Source organism: Gymnoscopelus braueri (genome assembly GCF_963280865.1).
Source record: "Gymnoscopelus braueri genome assembly, chromosome: 12".
In the NCBI taxonomy this organism is placed as follows: domain Eukaryota; kingdom Metazoa; phylum Chordata; class Actinopteri; order Myctophiformes; family Myctophidae; genus Gymnoscopelus; species Gymnoscopelus braueri.
Genome location: NC_137614.1, coordinates 37,133,308 through 37,149,647, shown reverse-complemented (window position 1 = coordinate 37,149,647; position 16,340 = coordinate 37,133,308). Strand labels below are relative to the sequence as shown.

General features: G+C 41.3%; 1 protein-coding gene across 1 annotated transcript in view; it reads left to right on the top strand.

Moving 5' to 3' along the window:
- The window catches only part of prex1 (phosphatidylinositol-3,4,5-trisphosphate-dependent Rac exchange factor 1), a 106,834-nt gene that overhangs the window by 51,067 nt on the left and 39,427 nt on the right, over positions 1 to 16,340 (top strand). Inside the window, exons 12-17 of the mRNA XM_080445834.1 lie at positions 190 to 293; positions 2,493 to 2,542; positions 5,682 to 5,757; positions 6,890 to 6,962; positions 13,761 to 13,906; positions 14,453 to 14,545. Of these exons, the coding sequence (XP_080301960.1) occupies positions 190 to 293; positions 2,493 to 2,542; positions 5,682 to 5,757; positions 6,890 to 6,962; positions 13,761 to 13,906; positions 14,453 to 14,545 (542 nt within the window). The remainder of the gene's footprint in view (positions 1 to 189; positions 294 to 2,492; positions 2,543 to 5,681; positions 5,758 to 6,889; positions 6,963 to 13,760; positions 13,907 to 14,452; positions 14,546 to 16,340) is intronic.

Sequence of the window (16,340 nt, the reverse complement as noted above, 5' to 3'; positions counted from 1 at the left end):
GTTATAGCTCAAATCTAAAATGACACAGATGCGTTCCCCGGATTGAATGGGTTAATGTTTTATTATCATCATATCATAGTGTTTTGTCAATTATTTTCCCGGTTGAGAATTGCCTGTGTAATGAAAAATGAAATGTCTAACCTGTGTCCCATTCTGGGCTGACATTTGTGTCTCGTTGTGGCGTTTCAGTGTCGGACAAGCACCAGTTCAAGAACGAGCAGGTTCTGTACCGCTTCCGCTACGACGACGGCACCTACAAGGCCCGCAGTGAGATGGAGGACATCATGTCAAAGGTCAGCCCGCCGCCACTCCCACCTTCCACACGCACACTTCCTGTCTGCTAACACAGTGATTCTCAATCTTTTTCAATTTAAGCCATTCGGACCGGGTGTGTATCTGTGTCATTTTAGATTTTAGTTATATTTTGTACTTTGGCTATTCAAAAATAGCAGATATACAAGCTCATAGCGCTCTACGAGCTTGTAGATATGCAATTTTTGTGCAAATCTTTGAATAAATATATTGTTTTGAAACATTTGTAAGTCAAATCTTTGTTCAAAAAATAGCAGATCTACAAGCTCATAGCGCAGCACTATGAGCTTGTAGATCTGCTATTTTTGAATAGCCAAAGAAAGCTTAATGGATTAAACAACTCTCAGTTTGATATGCGCCAGGCCACGGCTCAATATACACTGCCAAATCCCCAGTGTTAATGTAACTCTGAGAGTGTACAAATTTGTACACTCTCAGAGTTACAGACCCATAAGTGTCCATTCGGTTCCCTAACTATCAATCATTAACCTGGAGGCCCCCTGGCTGGAACCTCCTCAAGGACCCCCGGGGGTCCCCAGACCTTATCTTCATATAATTGGTCTTTGCTAGTGCTCATTATAAGATGATGCCTACCTGTGACATAAGTTGGCAGATTTGGTGATTTCAAACTTTTTATTTTTATATGGTAACTTACTGTACATGCTAAGATAAAGGCTTCTTCTATTAGCTTGGAATCTCCATCGAGTTACATGGTTGGCAGGTTTCTGAACTGTCCACAGCCCACCTCTCATACACAGAGTGAGTAGACAGAAATGGTGCCATCATAAAATGAGCATTATTGAGGACAAATTATGTGAAGATAAGGTTGAAGATAAGAGAACTGCTCTTTTTATTAAGACCGGGGAAAGCATCTGTAAATTTTTGATTTCTTTGGCTATTCGAAAAATAGCATACAAGCTCATAGCGTGGCACTGAGTATTTTTGAAAAATAGTGGAACATTTGTGCAAATCTTTGAATATACATTTTTAACTCAAATCTTTACTTCTGGGGGTCCCTGGAACAAAAGAATTTGATCTTGAGATGGTGGGGTCCGCGGACAAATACATATCATTTTGGGGGTCCTTGACAAGAAAAAAAGTTTGATAACCACTGATATAGCAACATTAGGATTAGGATATAGAAGACATTAGAATCCCCAGAAGCAAAGATTTGAGTTATAAATGTTCGCTTAAAAAAAGATTTTCACAAATGTTCACGATTCTTAAAAAAATCACACCCTGTGTGAAGTGGGCGGTGTCTTCCTAGCTAACCACAATAATGAATGGAGTCAACCAATATATATGCTTTGATCTGAAAGAGCCACTTAGTGTCAGCATGTGTCTTGCTAGCTAATCACAATACTGAATGGAGTCGATCAATCATGTACAAAAGATAAATACATTTATCTTTTGTAAAACACACTTTATGATGGACAAAACCATAACTTAAAAAAAACAATAATTTGGTTTTTTTTAAGTTATGGTTGCTTATATAGGGCTATGCACATGTGTCATGTGACACTGGCCAATCACATAGGGCTATGCACATGTGTCATGTGACACTGGCCAATCACAGTCCTGAATAGATTGTGATTGGCCAATCACAGCGCAGGATAATTCTACAAACTTTTAGGGCCGGTTTCACTGCCCAAGATATTTGTACATTTTTCCAAATCTCACTTATAGGGGCGGTTTCACCGCCCAAAAATCACACCCAGTGTGAAGTGGGCGGTGTGGTCACAGTGGTCATCACAGTGATGGAAGAAGTGATGGAAGAAACCATAACTTAAAAAAAACACATTTATGTTTTTTTTAAAGTTATGGTTTCTTATATAGGGCTATGCACATGTGTCATGTTTCCCTAGCCAATCACAGTCCTGAATAGACTGTGATTGGCCAATCACGGTGCAGGGTTAGGGGGGTACATTTGTGGCCAATCACAGCGCAGGATTTGGTGTGCAAATATCCAAACCTCACATATAGGGGCAGTTTCACCACCCACAAATACCAGATCTACAAGCTCATAGCGCCGCACTCGGTGCTGCACTATGAGCTTTTAGATCTGCTATTTTTGAATAGCCAAAGACATCTAAAATGACACAGAAGCGTTCCCGGTCTTAATGGATTAAGTAAAAGTTGGAGGCTGAAGTTGTGTGGTTCATTGTTGTGTTCTTTCATAGGGGGTCCGAATCTACTGCCGCCTGCACAGCCTGCACGCTCCCATCATAAAGTATGTTACCCCCACCCACAGTCCCTTTTCCTGTCTGCTTTTCTGTTTATCCTTCCTGTTCTTTCATTTAGTGCCACATACAGTACTACACCATTTCACTTTATCTTGTGTCACGTTTTAAGCTTGTAGATCAGCATTTTTTAAAACCTTTGAAAGGTTTTGCCTTTAATGGCTTTCCCAAATTAAACCCTATATACTTAATTGACTGGGGTCCCTCAGGGCTCTATCCCATTCCCTTCCCACTCCTTTTTTCCATCTATATACCAAAACTCTAAAATAGCCGATCTACAAGACATGGTGCATTGTGAGCTTGTATATCTGCAAGTCGTCCGACTGTACGCCCCCAGAATAAGGCCTCTAGGGTTCATAATGGTTAACAAATTTGGACATATCGCCCGCATAATACTGATGTAGTCCAAAAAGTTTAATAATGGCAGTTCATAATGGTCGGTTGGGCTCTGCTGTTGACTCACATGGTGTGCTCCATCAGAACACAGTAAGTAGTAGAGTGTTAATTTAACGCACCGCTGACCCTGTTTTTGGTTGACTAGGGTTCATGCTGCTCACTCTGATCTTGAACTTTGTGAGTCACTAAATGAACACTGAACTGTTCAGAGCCTTCTCCTGTCTTTATTTAAAGTTTTTTTTGTTGAACAAAAGTATTTTTAAGACTTTAAATAGGCATTTGACACAGTTAATCATAGTGTTTCACTTTCATAACTCTCTAAATTGTATCCATCTGTTAATGTCCTGACCCGAAAGGAATCCTACTTAAAAAAGAGGAAAACGACAGGAGTGTGTGATAAGTGTTCCTCCTTTGCTAGTTGTACTGTAGGGGTCCCCCGAGGGTCTACTTTAAGACCAATTTATTTAGTATATACTTATATTTTATTTATTATATTATTTAGCAACAATTAGCCTCTCCAACCTACTTACTTACTTAGTATATAAACCACTGTTTTTAAAGACTTATTTTGGGGCTTTTATGCCTTTATTTATAGGACAGTAATGGGGAAATGGGGAGAGAGAGATGGGGAGTGACATGCAGCAAAGGCCGTCGGGATCGGGACTCGAACCCACGACACGCTGTCAGGCTACACTGAGCCTAGGTGCCTGGACCGCTACGCCAGCGGTCCAGAGTATATAAACCACTTTAACCCTGAATACTTTGTTTACCAGTGTCCCCCAGGAGTCTATACTTAGTCTCCTCCTTTTTCCCCTCTACACCAAATCTCTTCACTGGAAATATCAGAAATGCGCGCTGTGACGCGTTGAGCTTGTAGATCTGCTATTTTCACCGACTGTTAACTCCAGAATAGGGACACTAGGGTTCATGTGGTTAATGACATCCCTTAAGCACGTCCAGATGTTACCATCCAGATGTACAGTGTGCTGATGTTACTGTGATTTGTACCGCATGCAAGATATAAAGAACATGCTGCAGCCAAAATGACAGCTGCAATAAGTAAGGTGTACATACACATTTTTGGAAACAAAAAATACAAATAACGTGCATGTATTTCACTGTAAGGATTAATAATGCCGTTGATCTACGCATTTTAATTGATGGTGAAGTCATCACATCCGTAACACTAATATATATCTATCACTATATCTTAAAAATGTTATTATTATTTATTATTTAATCCGAATAATTGGAATAGCGTCAGGCACCCCTTATGCCCTTCTCCTCTTAGATCAGTGGTTCTCAAAGAAGGGTCCAGGGACCCCCAGGGTTCCTTGAGAGGGTTTCAAATGGACACTGGAACTCTGAGGGTGTACAAATGGAACCAAATGGACCCATACAGGTCCATTTGGTTCCATTTGTACACTCTCAGAGTTATGTCGGTCCTTGAAATTAAAACGTTTGAGAACCACTGTCTTGCCTGACCTGTCTCAGCAGAGGCCTAGAGCATCTAGAAGGGTTGGTTGGGTACCAGAGTTCAACTTAGGGCAACTGTCATTTATCTTTTTATCAATATTTTTTTTTATAATCGACTAAATCAATAGCTGATTTACAAGCTCACAACGTGTAGCATTGTGACGCATTGGGAGCATTGGTCGATTAACAGTCGTGCTCCTAATTCAGAAAAACAGTCTTGGCTTTCTCTGTTAAAGTGTTGGGCAAGTCAAATAGTCAATACCCACAAACATTAGAAACACTGGAACCTTTGCAGTGTTTAAAGCCAGCCTCAGAGTCTGGCTAACGTCAGCACAAACGTTGCACCACCAATGATTGCCTTGTTTTTTATTGTATGTGTGACACTGATTGAATCTATCTCACACTGATGGGTTCCCGAAGCTTTTAATATTGTACCTGGCAGAGACTCTGACAGCACAATTGCCTTTCTTATAACATAAAATCAGCGACTCCTTTTTGGCTCTGACATTATTAGACCTCTGAAAACGTTCTTGTAGATTCATTCATGCATAACTCACTTTCATTCAATTTACCTTCTGCTGTTCTCTTTTTCTGGCTTGGTGCTCAGTAGACCAGGTAGGTCTACTCTACAGCTTTCATGGGTTTTAAAAGATGGAAACCTTGTTTTGCTATTTGTCTTGTTATCTTTTATGACTTGCAGTGTACTGTTGTAGCACGCTATGTTTGTTACTCAGAAGTCTGTTGTTTTCAGAGGCCGTGTGCCACACGTCACATGTCACCCAAACCAACCACACTTCCTCTCAAGCATTTCCTGTTTCACGTCTCTACTTCCCTTGAAAGCAGAGCAGTCTGTTCTGCATGTTCAGGCAATCTCACAGAAACGTAATGAATCATGAATAGAACGTGACGGCACATAAGGGGTTTCAGCTGGCAAAATCCTTGATGTTGAAAACTTGAAATTGCAACATTTATCTGGGAACGTTTTTTGCTCTTAGTTAAGAATCATGTGCACTTTTTATGTCACCCAGGGAATACAGAATGTAGTAACATGCCTCAAAGCCAAAGTGCACGAGGTCTTGTTGCTGTTCGAGGCCATGTTCCGCGCCTCACTCTAATAGATGCTGTTAACCACAAAGCTGTAACGTGACACATGCATGTTCTGCGTGCAGAGATGCTGACCTTGTGAGTTTTTTTGCACATCCTGTGCAGAGCCGAAACCTCAACATGTTTCCGATCGTTTTTGTTTCTCTTCTGCAGGGACAGAGACCATCATTTGAAAACCTTTAAGTCCGTGGTTCCTGCTAGCAAACTCGTGGATTGGATTCTTTCCCAGGTCAAATAACACGATCCCCTTTCATTGCTTTTCAACTTCACTCAAACACACACAATAGAACAGTTACACAGCCATTCTTCACTACTTGAAGGGTGCTCCATGTGCGTGAAATGCACATGGAGCACCCTTCAAGTAGTGAAGAATAGCTGCACTCTCATTTCTACACCTTCCAGCACCATTTCAGCTGTCAAGCCTTTGACTGCAGTAAAGTTTCTTTATGGCAAAATAAAGGAAAAAAGACCAAGGAACTCTTGTGAAATAATTAAAACCCCTTTATGGAGTTGGCTAATGCATGGCAAGATAGTAAAAAAATGCACCACAGCCTTCACTCTGATGAAGGCTGTGGGGTCTTTTTCCTTTTCTGTCGTTCAACTTCCATCACCCATATACCATAGAGCAGTGGTTCTCAACCACAATTTAAGGACTTTTAAGATTTTAGATCATTTTAGATAAAAAAATAAATAAAGACCATTACTGCATTAAAATAATCAACAAACTATACTATAAAAACTGGTCAAACATGGGCCAAATTGTCAAATAATATAAGAAAGAGGGACAAATTGTGAAAATAGCAGATCTACAAGCTCACAGCGGCGTTGTGAGCTTGTAGATCTGCTATTTTCACAATATTTATCTGTTGAACAGAGTCAAACTAAATGTAATGTAATGTCTCAACTCTTAGAATTCCAAGTACTTGTCAGGGTTCAAATTTGATTATGGTGGGGGGGTCCCCAGTTCAAATATTATTATGTTGCGGCCTGAAAAGAGAACCACTGCCATAGAGCACCTTGTTTGGATTTTTATTCATCTGCCAAAAAGACGCTCTCCTTTCTCTGTTTTGTCTACATGGTAATGTTTCTTTAATTGACTCTTTTCTCTCTTTCATTCTACAACGTTACATTTGTCTACCATGCATACACGTACGACATTAAGATAATCGTACATCACCACATGTTGTGCACACACCATAACACATGCAGGTTCACCGATGCCTTAAGCATGAAACTACTAGCCAGCCAGTATTCCTGTGTGTTCTCTGTACTGTGTGTGTGTGTGTGTCTGTGTGTGTGTGAGAGAGAGCGTGTGAGAGTGTGACTTACTGACATATTGTGTGCGTCATTTGGTTTCCCAGGGAGATTGTTCCACGCGCGAGGATGCCGTAATACTGGGGGTGGGACTCTGCAACAATGGCTTCATGCACCATGGTCAGTTACTTACACACACACACACACACACACACACACACACACACACACACACACACACACATGCCCTCACGCAAGCATGCAGGCACACACACACACACACACACACACACACACACACACACACACACACACACACACACACACACACACACACACACACACACACACACACACACACATATGCGATGAACCTCATCATTATAATATAATGAGAAATCAGTCATTAATCATAACTGTGACATTTCACTAAAATGAGTTATAGGGCATAGGGCCATAATGTCGAGAAATATAGCAAAAAGTGCCTCATCATAGGGGGACTGATGATGATGAGATGCTATTTTATTATAGGTGAGCAAAGTTGACATTTTTGGCCTGTGGGTTACAGGGTTGCTCTCTGGTCGTTCCTAAATTCAAAGCGGTGGGTGCGCTGCCGTTCAAAAATTCTGTGCAGCCTAGTTGACCCTACTCAAAAACCGGGTTGTCGAGTGCATTGACTACAAATACTGATGAAAACAACAGAGGTGGAAGAAGTAATTGCTAAATGCGTGCTAAACGAGGCTAAATATGTGCTAAACTAAGTGAGACGAGTTCAACGAGGCAAATGCTACTGCAAGTAACCAAATTATTTTATTATCTGACACCGGTGTGGAAGACGGGTATAGGAAGCAGTAGTGACGGACAATACAGACGGCAGGCATAGATATGCGAAGCAACAATACACTACACTCTCCACAGGCAAGGTGTGTTGTTGTTACTGACCGTTCGTAAATCAACTGAACTCAGTTCGCACTATGACGTCACCACCAGAGCACTCTGAAAACTGAACAGATTCTGTATTTCCTAACGCACCCAAAATGTTTTGAAGTGTGATAATGGAGCAACCCGAAACACACTCCAGACTTCACTGTGTATTTCTGTGCCAAACGTTTGACCTTTGAGGTTGTCTAGGTCAAAAGGAGTCTGTCGTAGCAGTACACGGCTACACGCTCCTTCTACCCAGGGACCAGTAGCCACTGAGCACATTTGGCATGTTGAACATAAACAGAATTAGCAGTGTTCCCTGACATGTGCTGTTTGCACTAGCTACAAGTCCATCTGGGGGGCCGCTCAACCATGACCACAGGTACCCCTCTGACAAAGAGCCCTGGAGAGAGTGGATAGGGCTGTCAGGATTACAGATTTAAGTTGAAGATTAGTTGTCACTCAAATAATTGTGTGTTTTTGAGTGTTTTTTCCATTGAACATTGGAACATATTAATACAAGTTTGCCTTTTAGGCTTTGTGATAAAACATTGCACAGGGCAGATATATGACAAATAACTTAAATATACAAAGACATTATTGACATATTTAATAATTTTATACATGTGACATTTTCAGAAATAGCTGATCTACAAGCATGAGCTTGTAGCGCTGCTATTGTCTCAAATAATTGCGATTAGACGGTTATGTAATAATTGTGACCGGCCTAAGAGTGGAGTGACAGTGCTCCAAGAAAATACCATAAAACCACTGGCACCAATGGTTTATTGTCAATACAAATATTTAGAAATCTTGTGGTTGATTGATGCTGACATTGACGTCAACTTTGTTGTGCGCCAGGACAAACCGTAGTGATTCACAAGACTAGACAGTGTGCAAGCATTAACCAATTACAGTAAGCCTTATTTTAGACTTTGTCGTATGACAATGTTGTGTGTTGTTGCCGTTCTACAAGCTCACTGTGAGTTAACCACTGGGGAGTCCCCCAGGGCTCTATACTGGGTCAGCTGCTTGTTTTGCTCTAGTCTACACCAAATCGCTCTATAAAATGTTGCTGTTCACTAAAGAGATGAGGAGACCACAGTTACTGAACAAACATATACAGTATACCAACAATTACTTTCGGAATATAGAGCTATTTAACACTTTAACATAAATTATTATTATTTGTATTTATTTTTACTTGCGTATGATTTTAGTTTTAGTTTCAGTCTTAGATTTAGTTAACTATAATAACCCTGCTGGGCGTAGCATGCCTTTAAGATGAATTCGGAAACCGGGGGTCTCGTGTTTCATACTTAGTGTTTTTATGCATGAGGGTTTAGCCTCAGGGACACGGGGCAGCTGCTGCTGGCTGCTCGCTCTGGCCACTTCCTCATCTGTGTGGTTATTGTTTACAGTCGTCTACGCTATCTGCACGGAAGTGCGCCACCGTTGTCGCCATGATCTTATTGTAGCTAGTGCCCTCTGTTGGCCCTTCCGATTCAAAATGTGTTCCGGGTTGTCAAAATACACATCCACAACTCAAAGGTCATGCATAAATGCATCCTGAGCATTTAAAAAAAAAATTAAGCATTTTCTTTTTGCCAACTATACCATTGTAAATGAGGCTCATCCTCAATGGTTTCTAGATATTTATTGTAGAGCAAAATTGGAGAGGCCATAATATAGACCCCTGGGGGACTCATAGTGCATAGGGTTTAAGTGGTTAATCTCTCCATTCAGCACTAATGCTGTTCCGTAGTCTTTTCTGTCCGTTTCACTTTGTTGTTTGGCTTTATTTAGGCAATTCAAAGGAAGGCAACTTATGACATACATTGATACTGTATACGAAATATACAGATACGACATTTTTACAATCTAACATGACACAGTAAAACCGACATTTATGTGAGTTGTCATCTTGTTTTCTCTGTCTCTTTGGTCCCCAGACCACAGTAGCAATCGTGTACATGGCTCTGATAGACATCAAACCTTTTCTTATGTAATATTCAATGGAAAGCTGTCCCAATAAGCACGTGCACTGTCACAATAAGCACGTGCGCTGTTTTCTAGGTCACTTGGATCCACTTTAAAGCCCTGTTTTGTGATACACAGCCTCTGCTGATAAACAATGGGAATTACGCTGTTGTGATTGAGAACAAGCCACCTCTCCCCCCTCCGCTTCACACGTACCCAGTAAAAAGCCTGAGTGTTCATTTAACCCATTCAATCCGGGAACGCATCTGTGTCACTTTAGATTTCTTTGGCTATTAAAAAATAGCAGATATACTGTACAAGACTCATAGCGCGGCACAGAGTGCTATTTTTGAATATATATCTATGCAAATCTTTGAATGGGGGGGATTAGTATGGGAGGGGGTGAGCAGTGAGGGAGGTGTTAAGATCGTTCAAGAGAACTGGAAACGGCTCTCTCGTCACTTTCTCCACTCCCTGGTCTAGTTGACGACGAGGACCAGACCTCTCTCCTGTAGGCCGTTCCATTGTCAATCATCCTATAATTCTACAAAGCTCTGTGCGTGCTGTGTGCGTGCGTCCCCAAAGTTGTGTCCCCGAAATCTCTTCTGCCCGGTTCTCCTCAGTGGCTGGAGCAATTGATCTGCATTTGCACACAGCCATTGACCATTACCATGTGCACGGTCCAGCGAAGCCCGTTTTTCGCTTTCCCCAAATGTCAGCTGTTTATCAGTGTTTTTGTGTTTGCTCGCTCCCGGGTTGCCAAATCATGTGCGTGAAACAAGCGCCGGTGTTGCCACATCCGTAAAACAAGCGGACCATCTGTGAAACAAGCGGACCATGACTCACTTTGGGTGCTCATATCTCCCGACGGGTATGGTCTAGTAATAATACCTCAGATCTATATACAGTATTGCTTTTCACGGCACACAACTGTGTGTAAAAACCAAGGGTAGGTGGGCGTTAGCTGGGGAAACCAACTCTGAAGAGGCAGTTTAAGTGCCGGTTTAAAGCGTTGGGAGCCTCTAGCGTGGTTAGTGAAAGTGCTCCACAGTGAGGGGAGGTTATCACTAGGACATGTTGTGACAAGTGGCAATACATTGTGGACAATGATGTGAAAATAAGGATGGAAATTTGACATTTCTGTTCATTTCATCCATCTGTTTGTAAACAAATTAATGGAAACAATTTATAAGGACTATGCAAAAATAATTGCAATTATCTCAAATAATCGTGATCAGGCGATTGTGTAATAATTGTGACATGCGTACCTTAATCACCAGGTTGGAGCTGAACGGGCCACACAGTGGTGGGTGTGCACTGTGCAGGCGTCCTCATGGCAGTGATTTAACACATTCAATCTGAGAACGCATCCGTGTCATTTTAAGATTTCTTTGGCTATTCAAAAATAGCAGATATACAATTTCATAGCGCCGCACTATGAGCTTGTAGATCTGCCATTTTTTTTAAAGATCGTGAAAATTTGTGCAACTCTTTGAATATATATTTTTTCAGGTGAACATTTGTAAAATATTTTGTTCCAGGGACCCCCAGAAGCAAAGATTTGAGTTCAAAATGTTCGCTTCAAAAAATATATATGTTCAAAGATAAAAAAAAAATAGCAGATCTACAAGCTCATAGCACAGTACTCGGTGCCACACTATGAGCTTTTATAAAGAAATCTTAAAATGACACCGATGCGTTCCCGGATTGAATGGGTTAAGTGTTGGAATGTTTCAGTGAGACCTGCATGGGTCTGTGTGCTGCATGTTTACCGTGGGGCTCAGTCACTACAGTGAGTTTGTGAAGACTAGCTCCTGTAGTTGAATAGGCGCTATTAAGTTAGCAAATGGCCTCAGAGGAAATAGCTTCAGGTCAGAAGTTTAGTTTGCCGTAGGGGGTTGGAGGGTGTGTGTGTGTTTGTGTGTGTGTGTGTGTGTGTGTGTGTGTGTGTGTGTGTGTGTGTGTGTGTGTGTGTGTGTGTGTGTGTGCGCGCAAACAAACGTAGAAACTTAATCGTAGCAGAGTTCCCATCGGTTTATGAAAAACATATTCATGTAATACAGCTTGAAGCAAGAACACTTAGTGTTTTTGTCTGATTTCAGTAAAGTTAAGAATCATGTTGGATATGATGACCAGTGACCACCCTCTACAGGTTAATTTAGCACTCTGGGCCTTCAAACCCAAATGTTATTTATCACATCCCTGAGTTTCACACTTGTACTAATTAATGACTATAATGATATGCCCAAAATAGAGATACCAGGTTGAAGTGGTTAACCACTTGAACCCCATCATCCAAATCCTGGGGGGAACATTATTAGGAAGAAAATAGCCAATCTATAAGTTCACAATGCGTCGCAACATTGTGAACTTGTAGATCGGCTATTTTTGGCAAAGAGAATTGGTGTTGGCGGAAAAACGTGGTCCAACATAGCCAAATCAGGTCCAGTTTACTAAGTTTAGTGGGCTATATATCGGCCAGACAGATGTATCGGTCAGGCTTTAGTCTAATGCAAAGACACCAGGGCACGCTGGGTGTGAGAGTGGGGGGGCTCGGAACAACAACATCCACACAGATGATCGCCTCACACATTCATTCACACAAGACAGAGTGTTCCTCACACTCTCCATAGAGAGCCGTAGCATGTCCTGGCATGTGATGACAACAACAACTCACAAGTGTTTTGGACCCAGATGTTCCTGCCGGCTGATGAGGCTAATTAACCATCATCTTGTTTGTGTGCAGACACGCGGATGGGTCTGTTTGTACCATAGACCGTAAAAATGAATGGACAGAGTGACGCCATTGGTTTCTACAGACCGTAAATGAGGCCTATTTTTCAGCGATTTCAAATCCGCCATCTTTCTATATCCGGTACGAAATGCTAACGGAAATTAATGCTATTCATTCATTCATTTGTTTATTTGGACAGGACAATGCATATTAATGAACGTCAAGACGTAAATACACCGGAATTAGCAAAGATGCTAGTTTTCATCCGCAGTCCTCACAAAGAAATATAAAATAAATCAGACAGACAAACAGAGGAATACATTTACAGATAAACAGTGGAATACAACTACATAACATTACAGACAAACAGTTGGATACATCATTACATTGGGAACATTATAGACAGACAGTCAAACAGTGGAATACATAAAAGAAAAAAGGGGAAGGTGAGTTGGGGGGGGGGGGGGGGGGGAGATGGGATGGGATGGGCAAAAAGCACTACTCCCGATGCCCTGCCTCCTTGTGAGGCATTGCATGGGGGGAGTGAAAAAAAAGAGCCCGGGGGGATTGGAAGGGGGTGCGGGAGGGGGGGGAGTGGGTCCGGGGAAGCGAAGGCGTGTGTGTGCGGGTATTGGCTGCAACCGCAGCGAGGGCGGGTCTTCACTTGGTAGAACCAGTAGAAACCCTGGAAACATACCCTACTTTATAATTCATTAAAACATTTATGGGACCATAATTTACTGAACGCATATCATGATGATTTAAAAAAGACTTTAAACTAGCGATTGAAAAAAGTGTTTTTAAAAAGGTTTACTACGGTAATAAAGTGAAGTGTAAAGTTCGCCCAAAACCTCATAGACTCGTATTGAGATTATATAATGTATTGCTACCGGAGAAGGTGAAATAGCGACATCTGCTGGGCTATTAATAGGAACAGGCTGCAGACTGAACGAGAACCCGGAAGTGAGCTTCAATTCCAGCGAAGCGGGTTTGCCCCTTGATTACAGTAAACAATGTTATATCTGTGTTTACATGTGACAAAAAATAGCATTGTGTTCCTATGTTGGAATATCAGACAAGGAAATACATGTCAGACAGTAATTAATCTTTTATAATATATATAAAAAAGAAAAATTGCCTTGTGAGAAGAGAGAGTATACTGTATAATTCCTAATTTATACTACGGTATGTGCTGTGATGGTACCCCATGCCGAAAATAGCAGATTTACAAGCCCGCTGATGCGGTGTGAGCTTGTAGATCTGCAATTTTCGGTGTGCGACCGAGTATAAATCAGGCTTAAGCCCCTCATATTAATATTTAGCCCCCCCCCCCTCTTCAGTTCTGGAGAAGAGTGAGTTCAAGGACGAGTCTCAGTTCTTCCGGTTCTACGCTGATGAAGAGACGGAGGGAACCGGCGCTAAGAGCAAACAGCACCAACGCACCGACTTCAAGCTCATAGAGAACATCCTGGCTAAATATGTAGTGGTAAGTAGGGATGGACAGTAACTAAGAACATTTACTTGAGTACTTAAGTACATTTATTTTAAATATAAATCTTGGGACACAAACTTACTGAAATATATTATGAATTAATCACTTAAGCCCTATTTTAAATATAGTGAGAATAGGCGATCTATGAGCTTGTAGCTCGCCTATTTTCACAATTGTTGGAAATTCTGAAAATGTATGAGAATTTCTGAACATTTCTGACAATTTCTGAAAATATACTCTTGAATATTATATTTACTTTTGAGTACTTTAGGATTTACTTGAGTTTATACTTTGTCCACCACTGGTGGTAAGTAGGAGTGCAACGGTTAATCCGACTAATCAATTATTTAAAAAAAATATCGATAATTTAATAAAATAATAGATTAGTAATCGATCCCTATTTTGGGAATGTCTGTATAGGCAAGACGTTTCCAGAAAGTAATTAAAATAATGTCAAAAATAGTGAAAATTGGTATTCCTCTCACGCAGAAATGCAAGGCTGTGAATCAGTCCCACTGTGGTGTGTCTCTGTGTGTGTAGATTCATCCTGAGGAGGAAGACTACGGCTTTGAGATTGAGGAGAAGAACAAGGCCATCGTGGTGAAGTCTGTCATCAGGGGCTCACACGCTGAGGTATGGTCAATATGCACACACACACGCACACACACACACAGCGACATTCTGTCCAATCCATTATTCCCAGTAGGTCAGGGCTGTCACTCCTGTTCTCACCAGCTTAGAGGACCATTAGACATGCTGACTCACATCACTCTGAGTTTACACACACACACACACACACACACACACACACACACACACACACACACACACACACACACACACACACACACACACACACACACACACACACACACACACACACACACGTGTGTGAATGGAAATGTTTCCTCATAAGTGACTAGAATTGTAAAATGCCCCACTTGGACCCTAACATCCCTATTCTGGTGGGAACATTCGCTGAAAATAGCACATCTACCACCAGCTCAGTTTGTGAGCTTGTATGGGCAAATGACATCATCAACTTGCGATGGGCATAGACCGCCGAAGTCTGACGTCATTTACACATCCTTTGTTTGTCTACCTGGTTTGCAGTTTTCCACCCCCGTTCTGAATCCCATAGACGTATTGAATATCGCGTCAAATAAGAACTGTGTTCCAAAAATAAACACATGACCCCGGCGGGTTGACTCTTATGGATATGAAGCATCAACTGACGGTGAGAAAACGCTAATGTTACTTCCGCCGAATTAGTTACATTTTCGCCAGAAACAGACTGTATCAAATATAAGTGACTGACTATCATAAACGATACAGAACCTCCTCCCTGACAATAACGCCGACACGCGGTGTTTATTTTTGGACCACAATTCTTATATGAGACGATTCTAAGATGACCCAATGTTATTCTCCATAGAGAAATTACTTCCGCAAACCTGGGGATGAACGAGTGACGTCAGGACTTCGGTGCTCTATTGCCCTTCTTGAGTAAAAGATGAACTGTTCCTAATATAGATACAATATTTAAGGTGTATTTTAGTTATAGAGGGCAATTATGATGTATTAAGACATATTTGGCTTATTAGCCAGGGATCCTTTTAAGGGCCCAAGTAAGCAGCCTGGATCAACCCTGTTTCAGCCTAATGAATGATTTCTGGGGCGTAAAATAACTACCTCTATGTACCTCTATGTGCTAACTGGCTAACCAAGGCTAACGATGTTAGCATTTTACGACCCTTGCTCAAATCACCTTTTTGGCCATGCAGTCGTCTCACTCGTCTGACAACAGACACAGAAAGATATGTCAATGATAACATATGTACTTTGTTATTGAGACACAAGACAGACACAATCTTGGCTTGTTAACATTGCTGCCAATGAAAAAGAAGAATCTATGACTTGCTTAAGAGAAAGTGGAAGAACATTATCCATTTTTATGAAAAAGGTGTGTTGACAACAGTGTCATAAAAAAAAGAAACTGATTCATACATGTACCTCTGTTGTTGTTGTTGTTGTTGTTGTTGTTATTATTATTACTACACTGGAATATGTGATCCCTTGAGGGGCCTTTCACCCTCGCTTTCCCCCCTCTTTAAAAAAAAAGAAGAAGCCATTTCACAATGGGGGGGGCAGCAGCCAAAGGCTATGGCTATTTGGAGGTCCTTGGCATGGAAAAGATTGGGAAGCCCTGGGTTCACAATTCAACCCTGTTGGCTCCTCTCCCATATGGTCTTGTCTCGTTCATTATGGTTTATTTTATTTTCCTTTCAATTTTTTCCCCTTTCCCTTTTAAATGTTCTTTCTTATCCACGTGGAACTAATTCTCTCAAACCTTTCTGCAGTTTAGCTGTAATTCTTCCACTTGTTGTAATTCTTTATTTCTGCCCCCTCCAGCATTCCAGCACGGTAG